Source organism: Megalops cyprinoides, chromosome 19 (genome assembly GCF_013368585.1).
Source record: "Megalops cyprinoides isolate fMegCyp1 chromosome 19, fMegCyp1.pri, whole genome shotgun sequence".
In the NCBI taxonomy this organism is placed as follows: Eukaryota; Metazoa; Chordata; class Actinopteri; order Elopiformes; family Megalopidae; genus Megalops; species Megalops cyprinoides.
Window position 1 is genome coordinate 13,033,940 of NC_050601.1, and position 16,398 is coordinate 13,050,337.

The 16,398-nt window shown below is 51.0% G+C and overlaps 1 protein-coding gene across 2 annotated transcripts in view; it reads left to right on the forward strand.

Annotated features, from left to right (window-relative positions):
- LOC118794807 (calpain-15-like) overlaps positions 1 to 15,946 on the forward strand; it is a 46,611-nt gene extending 30,665 nt beyond the window's left edge. For both annotated transcript variants that reach the window (XM_036553085.1, XM_036553086.1), the window contains exons 2-12: positions 1 to 148; positions 4,348 to 4,556; positions 5,060 to 5,243; positions 6,767 to 6,990; positions 9,286 to 9,411; positions 9,791 to 9,943; positions 12,982 to 13,143; positions 13,236 to 13,465; positions 13,933 to 14,096; positions 14,498 to 14,676; positions 15,141 to 15,946. The exon at positions 1 to 148 is cut by the window's left edge and continues 1,440 nt beyond it. In XM_036553085.1, coding sequence (XP_036408978.1) covers positions 1 to 148; positions 4,348 to 4,556; positions 5,060 to 5,243; positions 6,767 to 6,990; positions 9,286 to 9,411; positions 9,791 to 9,943; positions 12,982 to 13,143; positions 13,236 to 13,465; positions 13,933 to 14,096; positions 14,498 to 14,676; positions 15,141 to 15,318 — 1,957 coding nt within the window. In that variant the 3' untranslated portion in view covers positions 15,319 to 15,946. The remainder of the gene's footprint in view (positions 149 to 4,347; positions 4,557 to 5,059; positions 5,244 to 6,766; positions 6,991 to 9,285; positions 9,412 to 9,790; positions 9,944 to 12,981; positions 13,144 to 13,235; positions 13,466 to 13,932; positions 14,097 to 14,497; positions 14,677 to 15,140) is intronic.
- The last annotated feature ends 452 nt before the right edge of the window (positions 15,947 to 16,398 follow it).

Here is a 16,398-nt window from a genome sequence, read left to right on the forward strand (position 1 = left end):
CTGCCACACGCCCCAGCAGTACTTCACCCTGCGTAAGGGGGCCAAGCCCCTGAAGAGGCGGGAGAGCGTGCACGTGGAGGCCCGTCGCCGGACCGACGAGGGCGAGGCCAAGGAGCTCTGGGAGAACATCGTCAGCTTCTGCAGAGAGGTACGCCCTGACCTCCCCTCTCCCGCCTCCCTCGCTCTTCACCCGAGACGGGATTGGTTAAACGAGCCCTCCTCTCCCTCCCGCGTAACCGTCTCCCGTGAGTCGCGTACAGAATATCCGCTGTGACAGCTGAGGTTAAATTTGGACGTGACGTCTTCGCTCCCGTGTCCCGGCTCCTGTGGAGGCTGTAAAGCTGCCCGCAGGAGAAACTGGGGAGAGGTCACCGTGGGTTTAGTTTTAACGGAAGCGCGTTCCATCGATTTGTGCCCTTTTTTTTTTTCCCTGTTTATTTTGTCGCTTCATTTCTCACAGAGTTGGGTCTTCATGCCCTGGGCAATATCTGCAGCGTTTGTTGAACTGAAGTTGAAGCTTCATTAAATTGCCGTTTCTCTGAGTGACTCCTGAGTTTCAAAGTCTGTATTTTTTTAATGTGGCAATACATGTTAAGCAGCTCTCTGATTAGGTTTAGTAAGGTGAGCTTTGTCTGCCGTATTGTAGGGAAGGCAGTCAAGCATACCTATGTATCGCTCCGCCATGACTGAATTCGTTATGAGAATTTCAGCAGAAATTGGGGCTGTCTTTCACGGTCGCGGCGGCTGATTTGCTTCGTTTGTGCGCCTCTGCGTTTGTTCCCCGTCCTTGGAAGACCCTCGGTGAAATAACCACCCTCTTGCGGCAACAGTCCTCCGAGAGGTATAATGGCGGAAGAAGCCGGAGAGCCCAGGAGATTCGGGAGATTTTCTGTTGTAAAAGTGAAGCTAAGTGCTCTTTGCCTGGTGTGCGCCTGCCACCGCTGCCCCCAGGCTGATGGTGGATCTCAGGAGGAATGAGTCAGAGAGAAGCGATGATCTGTCTGAACACTACAACCCCCCCCCCCCAGACACTCAGAGGAGACAGCGATTTAACACAAATGGGCTCGAACAAAGCCAGCAGAATATAAAATTAAGGCGATATTAGCAGTAAGTGCCGATCCGCGAACATAGAGCAACAGACTGCAATTTGCGCGAGCTTGATGAAGTGACAAAATAAACAAGTTCAATTATTAATAATGGCAGCCACAGTTTTGCCTAAATTTACTGTGGAATTGCTCCGCTGCCAGGAGAGACTGATGGTGTTTTTTTTTTTGTTTTTTTTGCATCCCGCTAATGATTAGACGTATTACACGCCCTCGGCCGAGTGTTTGTCCTCTGAATGTGTTACTGATTGGTGTCACTGTTTATCTGAAAATAAACACTGATCAGAGCCCAGTTCTGGCTCAGCCTTAGCAGAGTGGCGGGAGACATGGGCTAAGTCTCGTAGCACAGCCAGCCAAATAACGCTCAGCGGCAAACGGGCTGTCTTTGGAGACTCCGCGGGGATAATGGGATGACTACATCAAGCGCGGCTTCTGCCCCTTTTCTGTCATAGCCCACTGTCATTAGGGCCTTGGGAGAGGAGAGAGGAAGACCGGGGCTGACACTGATCTAAACAAATCGTTCCCCCATGCCTGTGCACGCTTCGACATCCATCAATACTGTCAGTCCGTCTGTCTGTTGCCCTTGACCTTGGATTTATCTCAATTCCACCAGTGTCGCCTGTCTGTCTCTCTCCTGTCTCCTGTATCAATAAGAGGATCGGATGTTAATGGAGCTTGCCTGATGCTAAGTGCTTGAGGTCTGCTTGTCTTTGCAGGGAAAGGAAGGTTGTCGCAGAATTGACCGCTAAATACTTTCCTTCATAACCGGGTAACTCTTATGTTGCCATGACCGTAATGAAATAAGTTCTTATTTAGTGTCTGAAAAAGCTTCCTGTGCTCATAAAGAAAATGGCCTTCTGTCAGTGGGCTTTTGTCACCAGTTGTTCAGAGTAAAGGTTAGATCATTTTATCACAGAGCACTCTGAAGCTTTTTCATTACAGTTAGAGGACATTTTCTCTCTGTAGGGAAATTATTTCATGTGATCCTCAAAAAAAAAGTTTGATGATGAATTTTTTCTGTGGTTTAGTAACTGATGGAGCCTTCGGTGTGAATACCTTACAGGACATGTTAGGTTAGATCAGTTGGAGTTAATGTTGGTGAGGGAAATGAGGGAAAATTTCAGCCTTTTACTAGAGCTCTAGTCCCTTTCATAATTAGAGCCCAGCATACAAACTAAGCCACAGAATAACTAACTCATCTGCAGTTAAGGGGAGAAGTCCTCAATTTGCTTTAAAAGGGAGGTGTTGAAGTGTGTTGTTATTTGTGGACTTTGAGTATGAATGAGCCCTTCGGGGGGTCTTTTTGGTCAATGTTTTGACTATTACTTATTGCCGTCCCTCTCGTTATCAACCAAAATCCATTCAGACTAATGAGGGATTAATGCAAGGCCCACCTTGGTGCATCCGAAGAGCATCCATGAGTCAGTGCAGAGCTGCAGAGCTCGTGCCTTCCGATTAGCCAGCCGTCGCAACCTATCACAAGCAAGCATAGGGAAGTGGAGCGAATGAAGAAGTTGTTTGACTTCCCAGCGCCCCGTAGCTTTTTTTGGTATCCATAAATGCACTGTGTGTTTTGCCCTGCGCACCTGAGGGAGTTTGCTGAACGGCGTCTCTGCCTGCTCTCCCCGGGGGGCAGGAGGCGGAGGAGACGCAATTCTTAGCCAGTCGCTTCCCGATGCAAATAAAATGTAAAAATACAAAGAGGCTGTCATTCCGGGCGCACGTGCCTCCCTGACTGCCTCCATAGGCGAAGGTGAAGGGAGGGGGACTATTTATAGAGGCAGCGGCGGCAATTATGCAGCTTCTGAAAGCGTACATAATTAAATCTACAGCGCAGAGAGAGAGAGAGAGAAAGAGAGAGGGAGAGAGAGAGAGAGAGAGAGAGAGAGAGACAGGGCTCTGTGCCACTGGCACCCTGATTCCTTCTGTCCTCCTTAATTGTGTTTTTGGTTAAGCGTGTGGGGTCCTGCACAGCCCTGCGTGGTCCCTCCAACGGCTGGGGACTGAACTCTCTCTTCCAGGGCGCTGATTGCCTCTGTGGACCAGCCTTCCTCTGGTACCAGGGAGCCATGTCACTCATTCCCCCCAAACGCTGCCAACGGCCACGGCGTGCTTTCCTCTGGCCGCCCCGCCACCCCCCACCTCCCCACAGCCACACCCTTATCAGTCCGTTTCCCTTTTTAAAGGCCGCTTTGACAACGGTTCCAACGGACGTTAAGCGAGTGATTTAATTGCAGCCGACATGACTGGCTGTGTCTTTTTGAAGTCGCAGCTGCCAGTGGCCGTACAGAGAGAGCCCCGGTCTGCGTAGCAATGCAGCCAGCGCTCTCTTGAGCGGGAGGGGCTGGTGGTGGAGGTGGGGGGGGGGGGGGGGGGGGGGTCGCCGCTCTGACGCTGGCAGCCTCCCAGCCCGAAGAACTGTTTAATCCATTCTGTCCCACCAGAGCCTCAGGGCTATCAGCTCAGAAAAATTAGAATGCACGGCTGCGAGGCCAATGGCCTGCTGCATTTCGCTTTAGCTTGCAGTGAACTTAAAGACCCCCCCCCCACCTTACCCTCCCCAATATGCTCTCTGAAAATGTGTTGACGTCAGTGAAAAGCAGTTTGACTCTTTTTAGGCCACGGCTCTGAGCCTCTGAGCACTAAGGGAATGAGCAGTCACACTTTCCTTAATTTTGGTAATTTGTCTTCAGATAAGTTAATTAAGTTGATAAAGCAGAGGGGTGTAAGGCTTTGATCGGCCGTTACCCCCTCGGGTTTCGCGGCTCGGTGGTGTGCAGACAGAGCCGAAGACGGCCGCTTCGGAGGGAGGCGGGAGCGGGTGCGGGCCTGGCTGGGCGCAAGGCGTTGTGGGATGCTAGGACGTCTTAATTAAGATGTGCTGACAGGGCGAGTCTGGGAAGATGAGAAGTCCATCTGTCAGTGCTGACACTGGGGCCCTGTGTCTTCCATGTGGACAGTAGGTCTCAGTGTACCTTTCCAGGCTTCAGTGTGCTCTGCAGCCTGTCAGGACATCCTGACTCATTCTGATAAAGTCGATGTATCGGTTTCTCCTACTTGTTTGCAAACACGCGCAGGATTCTGTGATACCCGAGGGCCGAATGGGCGAAGCTCTGAATGAAACGTTCTCTCCTATAGTCCTTTGTTGTTCTGAAATGCGAGCTGTCATGCGTGAGCCTGCACCTGCTGTGGCCTTGCGACGTGTTTGGCGGGCGTTCGGTGATGGATTTGTCTCTCTTCCCAGAATTCGGTGAACTTTGTGGACGACAGCTTCCCGCCCGGCCCTCGGTCGGTGGGCTTCCCCGAGGGCGACAGCGTGCAGCAGCGGGTCAAGAAGTGGCTCCGCCCCCACGAGATCAACTGCAACAACTTTAAGGACAGAGGCGTCAAGTGGTCTGTGTTTCGCACCCCACGGCCCTCCGACATCCTGCAGGGCCTGCTGGGAAACTGCTGGTGAGACAGGAAGTGCATGTGCGCATTTGCACTCGATCACACGTGTGTGTGTGTGTGTGTGTGTGTGTGTGTGTGTGTGTGTGTACGCGTGTCCTCACAGACACATGTATATCTGGGGGAAAGATCGCATTGTTCTCCTGTACATTTACGCAAAGGTCATTGCATTGCATCTTAAAGGTAATTTATGAGTAATGATTTGGCAAGGTGCTTTCACTCTGGGTGTGTTTAAAAAGCCCCAGCAGAAAAAGCTGTCCAGGAATGTCAACAATTCACTGCTAGATGTGCAAACACATGTACAAAGCTTTTCTCTTTCTTTTTTGCACTTGGTTTCATTTTTCCCTGTTTTCGGTCTTTTCTTTTTCTCTGTGTCCTCCTGTCTCCTCTTCTCTTCTTTATCCATTAAAAGGGCAGCAGTGCTTTCAGAGCAGACCCCAGATTCTGTCACAATGCATGCAGTGCGCCTGGCTCGCATTCCCCTTCTGACTCCCTGGCTCCCCCTGCAGGTTCCTGAGTGCCCTGGCGGTGCTGGCGGAGCGGCCCGATCTGGTGGAGCGAGTGATGATCACCAGGGTCATCTGCCAGGAGGGGGCGTACCAGGTGCGGCTCTGCAAGGACGGCACCTGGACCACCGTGCTGGTGGACGACATGCTGCCCTGCGATGAGTACGGATACCTGCTCTTCTCCCAGGTGAGCCGGTCCTACAGGGGGTGTATCTGTTCACAGTAAATCATTACATTACATTATCGTCATTTAACAGACGCTCTTATCCAGAGTGATTTACATCAGTTACAATTTTATCCATTTATACAGGCGGATATTTACTGCGGCAATTGTGGGTCAAGTACTTTGTGCAAGGGTACAACAGCAGTACCCCATAAGGGAATTGAAACAGCGACCCGTTGGTTGCCAGTCCTACTCCTTACCACTACACCACACTGCTGCCCAATTCAATCATCAGTATTGTTCTATGGTGACTCATGATCAATGCAATCAGATTCGGTGCAGGAAGAGAAACACTGCAGTGAATATCACCTTGCAGCAGTGGCCGGTTTAGTGTGTTACACGTGAGTGTTGTTGAGTGGGGCTGTGCTTACCTTATGGCCTGCTCTCCTTGCTGCACCTTGTCCTGTTTCCCAGGTTCTGCCTGTTTTTGTTGTCATGGACTTTGACCGTTCTACATGTTCGCGTCGCTTTGAGCGGACCGGGTTAAGGCTAGGGCAAGGGTAAAGCTGCTGCAGTTCTCCCCTCGCCGGTTCTGCCCGCTGCGCTGGAGCCAGCACCACTGCGGCAAACCGCGCTGGCTAGGCCTTCTCACACGCGCTGCGTTTCCACCTATCCTGTAAACCTTGAGTCTGACACCCAGCGTATTGCTGGCCTTGCTTGCGTGAAGGCCTTTTGTTACATTCAAACAGCCTGACACAGACTCTGTGTGGTAGGGAGAGAGAAACTTGTTTAGTCTGGGCGTGAAAGAACAGTTTGCTTTGGGAGTGGGGTGGGGGCCCGTGCTGGGTGTCCCTTGCTGTCTCTCTCTGTTGAACCCGCTTGTAAAGGAGTATCTGCTTGCTTGTGTGGATAGTTGATTGGTGTTAAGACACACAAACATATGGGCCTGTGAGTGCTTGATTGTTTACCGGCACGAATCAATCTCAGTTCCTGTCAACCCCCTGCATAACACTCCATCAGTTATCAATAGCTTAATTGAGCACAATATGTGGGGGAAAATCATATTGATTCCAGAGTTAATGACTTCGTGAAATCCTTTAGCGCCCGGGGTTTGCAAATGGATGGGGAATAAAATGTATTCGTCTAATGCTCGTATAAATCCTACTTACTTTTCCTTCAGCGATCTTTTCGTATGGAATGATTGATTTTAGAACGCTGCGTTCCAAATGCAGTCATTATGCAAGCAGTTCTGACTCCTCATTACTCTGCAACAGATGGGATGCTTTAAGGAGTGTGCGGCTTGTCCAAGCGGCCCCCGGTCTAAATGGCCGTTCGGATCTAGCGGAGCCCATCGGCTCCCGCTGTTAAACCTCTGCCGGGTGAAACGCACCCCGGTCTCCGCCATCATTATCTTCAAACATCAGCTTTCTCTTAAAAGAAGAGCATTAGTGCCTTTCATAACGGGCACGGCGCAGATGAAGCGTTTTAATGTCCCGCGCTGTGGACTGTGAGTCCTCTCACCCCCCCCCCATCCCTCGTGCCCACAGGCCCAGAGGAAGCAGCTGTGGGTGGCTCTGATCGAGAAGGCCCTGGCCAAGCTGCATGGCTCCTACTTCGCCCTGCAGGCGGGCCGCGCCATCGAGGGCCTGGCCACGCTCACCGGCGCCCCCTGCGACTCGCTCATGCTGCAGGTCAGCTCCACCAACCCCCGCGAGGAGCCCATCGACACCGACCTCATCTGGGCCAAGATGCTCAGCTCCAAGGAGGCCGGGTGAGTGGCACACAGATGGAGCGTGACAAAGGAGAGAGTTCATGGTGAGAGACAGAGAGAGAGAGAGAGAGGGGGGGAGGAGGCAGGAGGCAGGACCTTAGGGAGAGAAGGGGGTGGATTTTGGAAGAGGGGAAGTATGGCTGAGTGGAGAGAGGGGTCATGGATTCAGGGAGAGGGGAGGCGTGGCTATACGGAGAGAGGGGGCATAAATTTAGGGGGAGAGGGACATGGCTGTAGGATGAGAGTATGACTAGGGAGAGAGGGGGATGGATTTAGGGAGAGAGGGAGAAAGTATGGCTCTAGGGAGAGAGGGGGTCATGGATTTTGGGACGGAGGGCCATGGCTGTGAGGGAAGAAGGATAGTGTAAGAGAAGGTGAGGGTTTGACAGAGATGGATGGGAGGTAACTGACCTTGGTACAGAACAATGCCTGAATGTGCCTAAATACAAACATCACACGAAGGACACAAGAGTTTGGCTTCAGCATATTCATGCCAATCTCAAGGACTCTAAAATAATGCCATCTGAGCTGTAGCAGGTGCGCTTTATCCTAGCGCTCTGTGTCTTGCTGACACTACCCGGGCAGCGTTACAGGGTTGCCTGAGCGTCTTCCTCCAGAGCCCTCAGGGTCTGTGTGTATCGCCATTTGTAGTCTATATCTGATACCGCCGCCAAGCAAAGTGACAGAGATGAGACAGACTGGCTGTGGGGTGGCATGAGGAGAGCCGGGCTCAGTGTCCTGGCACAGCTGAGGTGGGCGGTGGCTGTGGCATGAGCGATCAGTGTCTTCCTCACCGGGCCCCTTGTAGGCCCCATTACCACCATTGGCTGTTGCTCATCTCCCCTCTCTGCTCCGTAGCACCACCCCAGAAAAGCCATCGTACCTGTTCAAGGTGCACTGTTGCTCTTCTCCATCGTCAGCTTAATTGAATTATTTATAACCATTGATTAAATGAAGACTGTGTTCGGTCTTAATGCCTCAGTGGTTTTAAAGGTGTTTTGATCAGTGTGATTAATAGGATTTCTCTGTTGCTCTCTCACTGGTCCAGTGTAGCTATTTTGACATTAGTATGAAAGCCTATCTGGCACATAAGTGCCAGGTGACTGCCTGAAAACTATGATGCGAAGAACATGACTCATTTCTTTACAAACACATAATTCATCTTTGCAAATTCTGTTAAAGGGCACTCTGTGTTTGAAGCGGAAGGGCCCGGCCCTCACGATGGCGCTGAGGTTGCGCGTCCTCCTCCTGCTTCCCCTCCTGCTCATACGCGCACAGGGGTGTTCATTACCTCTCCCAGCTGCCCCTGGGCTCGCTCCGGCTGCACCCTGCGTGTTCTAATGAGCCGGCGCCCCGAAGCACTTCAGTCAAACACCCAAAGGCAGATAATCACAAGGGTGTGGGGGCGAGGAGCTTATGCCTCTTGTGCTCACAATGCTAGGAATGTATAACCTCTTCTCACCTGCTTCAGTAGTTAATTTCCACGTCTTCAGATAAACATGATTGGCTGAGCTGATGCAGAAGCTCAAACTCCTTTACTGCTCTGGATTTTTAAATGGTTTGGATGCGGCTGTGGCCAGATCAGAGCAGTCCTCAGAGAGCACTGTCAACGTTCAACACAGGTCAACAAAAAAAAAAAAAAATCTGGATGGAATGTAATTGTAAATATCAACCTTTGCCCCAAAGTCAGAGGCAGCTAAACCATCAGCCTGGGGGTTTCGATTGTGATTTCATGCTGCTTGTTTGGAATTCAAGGAACTGTGCCTCATGGTGGTTTTCATGTGTTTTTTTAGAGCCAGCACTTAGAGACTTGCGTCTCACTGCGTCCACTGGTGCTCGGTCCATCCTCAGCTGCACATAAGCCTTAAGCAGTTCTGCCCCTCTCTTTCGGGATACCTTTCCTCAGGCAGTTACAGATTCTGGGTCTGTTGACATTTTAAAATAGAATTTGAGACTAAGTACTGGATTTAACATGGCTGTTAACTCACCAGTGGGACCTCACTTTATACTGTGCTCTTGTCTAAATTCAGATTTCGCAAGTTTACCTGCATTTAACCTGCCCTCATTTAATTATGGTCTTCCTGTAAGTATCGTATTTGTTTGTAACCAATATTTGGATTTTTGCTCTGCCTTGATTCGCTTTGTTCTAAGAGCAACTGATAAATTAACTCTGTATCTGCTGTTTTTCCTCTGCACTCATTATGGGAGCAGTGTTGGTTGGCGAGGTCCTGACTACGCCCCTGCCACCTATCTGGTCATAGACTGCCTCTCTGTCTTTCCGTCTGTCCATGTCAGGTTCTTGATGGGGGCGTCCTGCGGAGGGGGTAACATGAAAGTGGACGACACGGTGTACGAGTCCCTGGGGCTGCGCCCGCGCCACGCCTACTCCATCTTGGACGTGCGGGACGTGCAGGGCTACAGGTGAGAGGCGCGGGGGGGGGTTGGGGGGGCACAAACAGCTCGGATAAGAAAGGCGTTAAATCAAACCAACATCCATGAGCGTGTCAGAATGTCCATGTGAGAATTCAGCACCGTGCAGATTAGAGCACGCATCACCACGTCAGTCACATTTTTTATTGCTAACAACGGGTGGTTGATACAGGCCAATCGTTTTCATTTTCATTCTTGCAAAGGAATTGGACTAACGTTTAATTAGCGCGTGCTGTTAAATCTTTGCGGAAACATCCTTTTGGCAGTGAAGAAAGCATATGAGGTGCGCTCAGTCGTTGTCCCCCCGCTCACCCCCTGTCCCACTCCCCCTCCTGTCCCTCTCCCGTCCCTCCCCCGTCCCTAATCCCAGGTTGCTGCGGCTGAGGAACCCCTGGGGACGCTTTTCCTGGAACGGCAGCTGGTCGGACGAGTGGCCCGACTGGCCCCAGCACCTGCGGCACGAGCTGATGGCCCACGGCAGCAGCGAGGGCGTTTTCTGGATGGAGTACGGGGACTTCATCAAGTGAGTGCAGAGCTGAGGAGCTCTGAGAGTGCATCACATTGCATTACATCATTAATATTTAGCAGATGCTCTTATCCAGAGCGGCTTACAGAGGTCACAGTTTTCACATGTCTGTTTATACAGCTGGATATTTACTGAGACAGTTGTGGGCTAAGTACTGTAGCCAAGGGTACAGCAGCAGTGCCCCAGGGGGGAATTGAACCGGCAACCTTTCGGTTACGAGTCCTTACCACTATGCTGCACTGCCACCCATAACAGTGCACGAACAGCTTGCAAAACAGTCCACTATTTCTACTGGGTTAAAAAAATTAAATTTCTGTTATAGTCTGAGGGGTCTATGGGTTGATTCCTGTCAAATGGCTTGCTGATATTTTCACTGGTAGAGTAGAAATCCATTAGAACTGATGTGCCCAGCACAAAGTAATGTTGGTTTTATGATGTGGACATATAATGCAGCAATCGCATTGGTTGGAAAGCATGAGAGGGGAAAGGGGCATGTGGTGGATGAATCAAAATATGCCCATTCCTGGGAGATGGTACGCAAGTCAAGACAGGTATGCAGGGTGATGTTACCGTGTCAGGGACCTGTTTGGTGAGTGCAAACCGGCTGGGTGGAATTTAGAATGTAAGGCTGCCACGTTTGCCTTTATAAAATGTATCCTGTTATGGTTTAAGTGTTCAAATGCCTCCCAGTCACCAGCTGCACATGCCAAACCACACCTTGCCTTTAGCTTCTCTAAGGCCGTGAGCACACTTCCCTGTTCTTGGTGAACTTTTTAAAATGATGATGTGTCAAAACATCACAGTTGTGCCGTACCCCTAGGAAAACGTTGCGCGTTGGGCTGTACTGCCCCCTAGTGGTTCATCCTACTTCACTGCATTGTTTAGCTTCCCTCGCAAATTGAGACAATTGTCGACGGTTGACAGGAGCAGATGTGGGGAAAACAAAGACTTCCACAAAGGCGCGTGAACCGTCATTCCACGGGGGCCTGTCTTTGCAGTGCCAGTTATCATAACGCCAAGAGAAAAGGCCTCGCAAATGAACCAATAAGTTACGGGCCACCAAAACAGCAAATGCAAATGAAAAGAAACCTTTTCTAACAGTGCAGACGAAGCAGTTTCTTCTTTTTGATGCAATTTGCAGCCTTTGTGTTTGAGAGGGCCCGGAAAGCAGGCTGACAGCGGGCTGAATATACGTCAGCGCTTCTGTTTGGCCCACATCAAAGCCCTGCTCAAATCAAAAGTTGAGCGAAAGAACACGCGCAGTTGAGCGGGTCTCCGGTGCCCCTCGCTTTGTTCCTCTGTGTCACCCCCTCAGCGTCCCGGCTCCCGAGGACACGCAGGGATGAGTGTTCGCAGCTCGCAGTGCGTTTGTTTCTGCGTCTGATCTGTCAGAGCGGAGGGGGGGCTGGGGGGTGTAAGCATCGCGGAGCCGCCCGCGCTCTGCATTCATCACCGCTCTCATAAACAGAATCAATAACGGCCAGAGAATCGACTCAGCCTAGTAAAGACGCGTCTCTCTCCATCCGTCACAGGAACGCACGGTATCAAATTGACTGGCTTGTTTACGCGGCTGACTCGCGGGCGCTGTCTGCACGGCTTTCCAGTATATGAAGACAGATGTTGTGAAATGTTGCCCTCTGTCTGCCTCTGTCAGAAGAGTAACCCTTGTCTTTTACAGCTCCCATGTTACATCGCACATGACTCGATTAGAGACTTAAGATCGGGGTGTTGAGATCAGTGACCTGAAATCAGTGATTTCTTTTTATTTTTAAAGTCAGGGATAATCGATTTTGCCGTGGGGATATTTGTGTTTGTTTGGTGATGACGCTGTCCGTTTGCTGTGGGGAGGTTTGTTTTTTTGGTGTTGAGGTTGTCTTTTCTGCGGGGCTATGTTTTATTGTTTTAGTGTTGAGGCTGTCTGCTGTAGAGATATTTGTTTTTGCTCAGTGTTGAGACTGCGCTTGCTGTGGGGATGTTTGTTTTTATATAGTGTGGAAGCTGTCGGTTCTCTGCGGGTCTGAGCAGTGATGAGCAGAACCGTGGCTGTGACGGTGAGGTTGCGGTCTGTGGAGAGCAGGGTTCGTTAATGAGGCCGTGCTGCTCTGCTTCCGAACGCGTGCAGGCCTGCTACTGCATGGGCAGGTCTTCCATGGGGCTCAGGGCCTCATGACTCAGACCGGCCGTTTCAGTGCAAACGTGGGAGCTGTAGTCGAGGTTCCTGTTACTATTGGCGATGGTAATGAGTTGCCGTTTGTTCTAATTGAATCTCCTTCGTTTGGAGCACGATACTGCTGTCAGGTGGACGGTATGTGAATTGCTGATGTACTTAACGAATAACACCAGTATCAGCTCATGTCAACTGTAGGATTTTGGCGGTCCTTTCATCTCCGTACTTGTCTCCTCCTTGCATGTGTGCGTGTGTGCGCGTGTGCATGCCTGCATCTGTGTCTGTGTCTGCATATGTCTCTCTGTCTGTCTGTTAGTGCCTTTCTGTCTCTTTCGGTTTGTCCAAGACCCCTAGTCTGCTACGTCATGTATACCTCTGTTTGTAATGTGTTTGCACAGACACTTTGACTCTGTGGGAACCTGCTTCATGTAAATTTTTTTTATGCGTATTAAACTTGTTTGCTCAGGTGCTTGGACTAGGTGGACATTTGCATGATGCATATTTTTTGTATGTCATTAAACCTGTTTGTGCAGGCACTTTGACTCTGTGGAAATCTGCCTCATGTTTATCTGTGTGTGTGCATTAAATGTGTCCGCGCAGGTACTTTGACTCTGTGGAAATCTGCCTCATGTTTATCTGTGTGTGTGCATTAAATGTGTCCGCGCAGGTACTTTGACTCGGTGGACATCTGCCTCATGTTTATCTGTGTGTGTGCATTAAATGTGTCCGCGCAGGTACTTTGACTCGGTGGACATCTGCCTCACGTTTATCTGTGTGTGTGCATTAAATGTGTCCGCGCAGGTACTTTGACTCGGTGGACATCTGCCTCATGTTTATCTGTGTGTGTGCATTAAATGTGTCCGCGCAGGTACTTTGACTCGGTGGACATCTGTAAGATCCACTCGGACTGGCAGGAGGTGCGTGTGCAGGGCTGCTTCCCAAGCCGAGCCAGCGGCCCGGTGACGGTCACCGCGCTGACGGTGCTGGAGAGGACGGCGCTGGAGTTCGCCCTGTTCCAGGAGGGCAGCCGGTACGGGACGTCCCGCGTGCGTCTGTACGAGCCGAGGTGGGGGGGGGGGGCGTGTGAGGGTGTAACGGTGTCTACCTGTCTCCCCGTCCCAGGCGCTCGGACACGGCGGACAGCCACCTGCTGGACCTGTGCATCATGGTGTTCCGGGCGTCCTTCGGCAGCGGGAACAAGCTGACGCTGGGCCGGCTGCTGTCCCACAGCAAGCGCGCCGTCAAGAAGTTTGTGGGCTGCGACGTGATGCTGGAGCCGGGGGAGTACGCCGTGGTCTGCTGCGCCTTCAACCACTGGCAGATGGACATGTCTGGAGGGTCCCATACCCCCGGTGAGAAGAACACGCAGCCATATGTACACACAGGCATACTTTGTCACGGCAGAGTCATGCGCACACACACACACACATACATACACATAGGCCCGCACAGACATATGCACATGGACATAGTTACAAAGGACATAGGGTCACACATGACTTAGACTTACATCAGCTGTGGTAACTCTGACACCATTTTTGGAGTAAAGTTACGTATTACATACTGAGCAGTCATTGTTGAAGAATGGTTTGATACACTGTGTGATTATGACTTCCTGGTACTGAGTTGTCCCACACCAGAGCAGTGTGTGGACGCCAGGACACTAGTGTTAATGTTTCTTTATAGGTACTCTGTGGCAGTCTATCAGTGTATAAGTCTATACGTCTTGACCTATTTTGGGAACAGAGTTTTAAAGAGGGAACACACCACTTTATTGCAGTGATAGATGTCTTTGCTTATGTTTTTCTATTGCCCACAGTGTCCAGTCCCACCAGCGCTGGGCGCCTCAACCAGGACTTCCCAGGGTACATCTTGGCCATCTACAGCTCTCGTCAAGTGATGGTAGAGCAGGTTGAGGCCCTGGCGACCACTGTTGCCGACGCCATCATCCTGTTGACAGAGAACAAGGGTGAAAGACATGAGGTGAGGGCCAATACTCCAGTGTGTCAGTGTTTTTTTTTTTTTTTCAGAGATTAGATTTCCTCCAGAGACATTTCTCTCAACTCCCATGTGATATGATACTGAATGGGGTGTAAAGTGTAGGTAAGTAGGTATGTTAATCATGGTGGTGTGGAATGAGAAGTATAGGTGCCTTTTTTTTCCACCGTGGCATACTCCTCCCTTAATTACATAGTGCAGCCAAGAAACGTCTGCTTTTTTTATGTCATTACAGACAAAACTTCCCTGATCATGTGAGAGTGTAGAGCCCCTTCATAGCAAGCTGCATTCCTAGAGGCAGAGCTCTGATTTAAGCAGCGAGAATGCGGCATTGCAGAGGCAGGCCTGTGATGTCTGTGAATCGAGCTCTCTGTCTCCCCCTGCAGGGCCGAGAGGGGATGACGTGCTACTACCTAACGCACGGCTGGGCAGGGCTCATCGTGGTAGTGGAGAACCGCCACCCCAAGTACTACCTTCATGTGTCGTGTGACTGCACCGACAGCTTCAACGTGGTGTCCACGCGCGGCAGCCTGAAGACCATTGACAGCGTCCCGCCCTTGCACAGGTATGCACTGCCTACAGGTTAAAGGAGCAGCAAGTGATGTTGTGGTTAGAGCTATGGACTCTGAACATGAGGTTCATAAGTTTGAATCCCAGCTGAGCAGAATGCTGTTACTCTTTTAAGCCTTAAACCTTCTGTAAGCAAGGTACTTTTCCTTGATTTCTGTTGTACAATTGAGTTACAGAATATGTATGCATTATAAGGTTCCCTAAATAAGGGTGACATGCAGGGGTTTGACATCACTGCTCACCTGTCTTGGGTCTGATTGATGCAACACGGTGATGTGTGAGGTGACAATAAGACAGCAGTTTGTGTTCCAGAAAAGTGTGGCCTTCACCATCAGGATGCCAAGCTTGGACTACTCTATAAACCCTTGTGTCATTTTTTTGGCTGAAGGTGCTGGTTAGGATGATGTTAACAGCCGATGCTGCTATGCTAACGCTGACGGCTGCCCTCTCTCCTTGCAGGCAGGTGCTGGTGGTCCTGTCGCAGCTGGAGGGCAATGCCGGCTTCTCCATCACGCACAGACTGGCCCATCGCAAGGCGGCGCAGGCCTCTCTGGGGGACTGGACGCCCACCAAGGCCACCCACAGCCCCCAGCTCACCCCCGACATCGACGGACTGCACCGCCCGCGCCCGCTATGACCCCGGCTCACCCCCCTGCTGGAGGAGGGGTCGGCCCTCTCGTACCGGGGCAGGGCTTTTTCGTTCCGCAGACCGGATGGAGGAGAGGCGGAGGGGGAAAAAAAGCACTGTATGCCTTCTCCCTTAGTTAATTAATCAATGAAAACTGTCCTGCCAAATCTTTTTTTGGTTCCTATTTGCACTCCTTCTTGTGCTGTTTTAGACAAAATGCAGAACATGTTTTTTTCTGGATGAGGCCTATTCTTCTGCAGGATGGAGGGGTCTGTGAAAGACGGGGGCCCCTCTGTCCGCACGTTATGTGGGACCGGGACGGGCGGACGTGCCTTGCTGCAGGAGAGTGAACATGGTGTGCATGGGCCCCTGCTGCTGCCTGCCAGCCAGTATCTCCCTCCCAACTATAGCTGGACGTCAGGGCCCTCGTCCTGAATCTACTGAGCCAGCCCTCCCTCCCCTGTCAGCCTATCCATGTGCCACTGGAGCTGGATGACACTGGGGCCTGTCATTGTGGAAGAAGGCCAAATATCGGGGCCCGACTGTACCCCCCCCCACGACTCATGGTACTTCAAGCTGCAAGAGCCAAACCTAGATGTTTGTGGATTTAGGACTGTCAAATATTTTATTAATTGGTTTTTCAGTCCTTTCTTTTTTTTTTTTTTTTTTTTACATGATCGTTTTGGCTGTGTTTTTTTAATCATGTTAGCTCTCACAGGGTATCTCTTCTCAGGTTCAGAAACTCCTGCATGTCCCCCACTGTGCTGTCATGTTGTGTCACATCACTATGCGTGACATCCTGGCCAGCGGGAGACACCGAAGAGCCAGGTTGCCGGGGTGACCAGCTTATCCACGCAGGGTTTTCTGGGGCCGGGTGTCATGGGACGTGTGCTTGATGTTTTCGGTGAACGACCACAGTGGTAGAGATAGCTCCACTCTCTCCAGCATCACTCTATACACGTTGCCTCTCACTGCTGTTGAGCAAATTGCCCCAGTTCCTCCTCTTATATTTCTGCATGTCAGGGTGTGAAATTTAGGCTGTCAGAACAGTGCGCTGAATGGAGGAAAATGACACCCTTAACAAGCTCA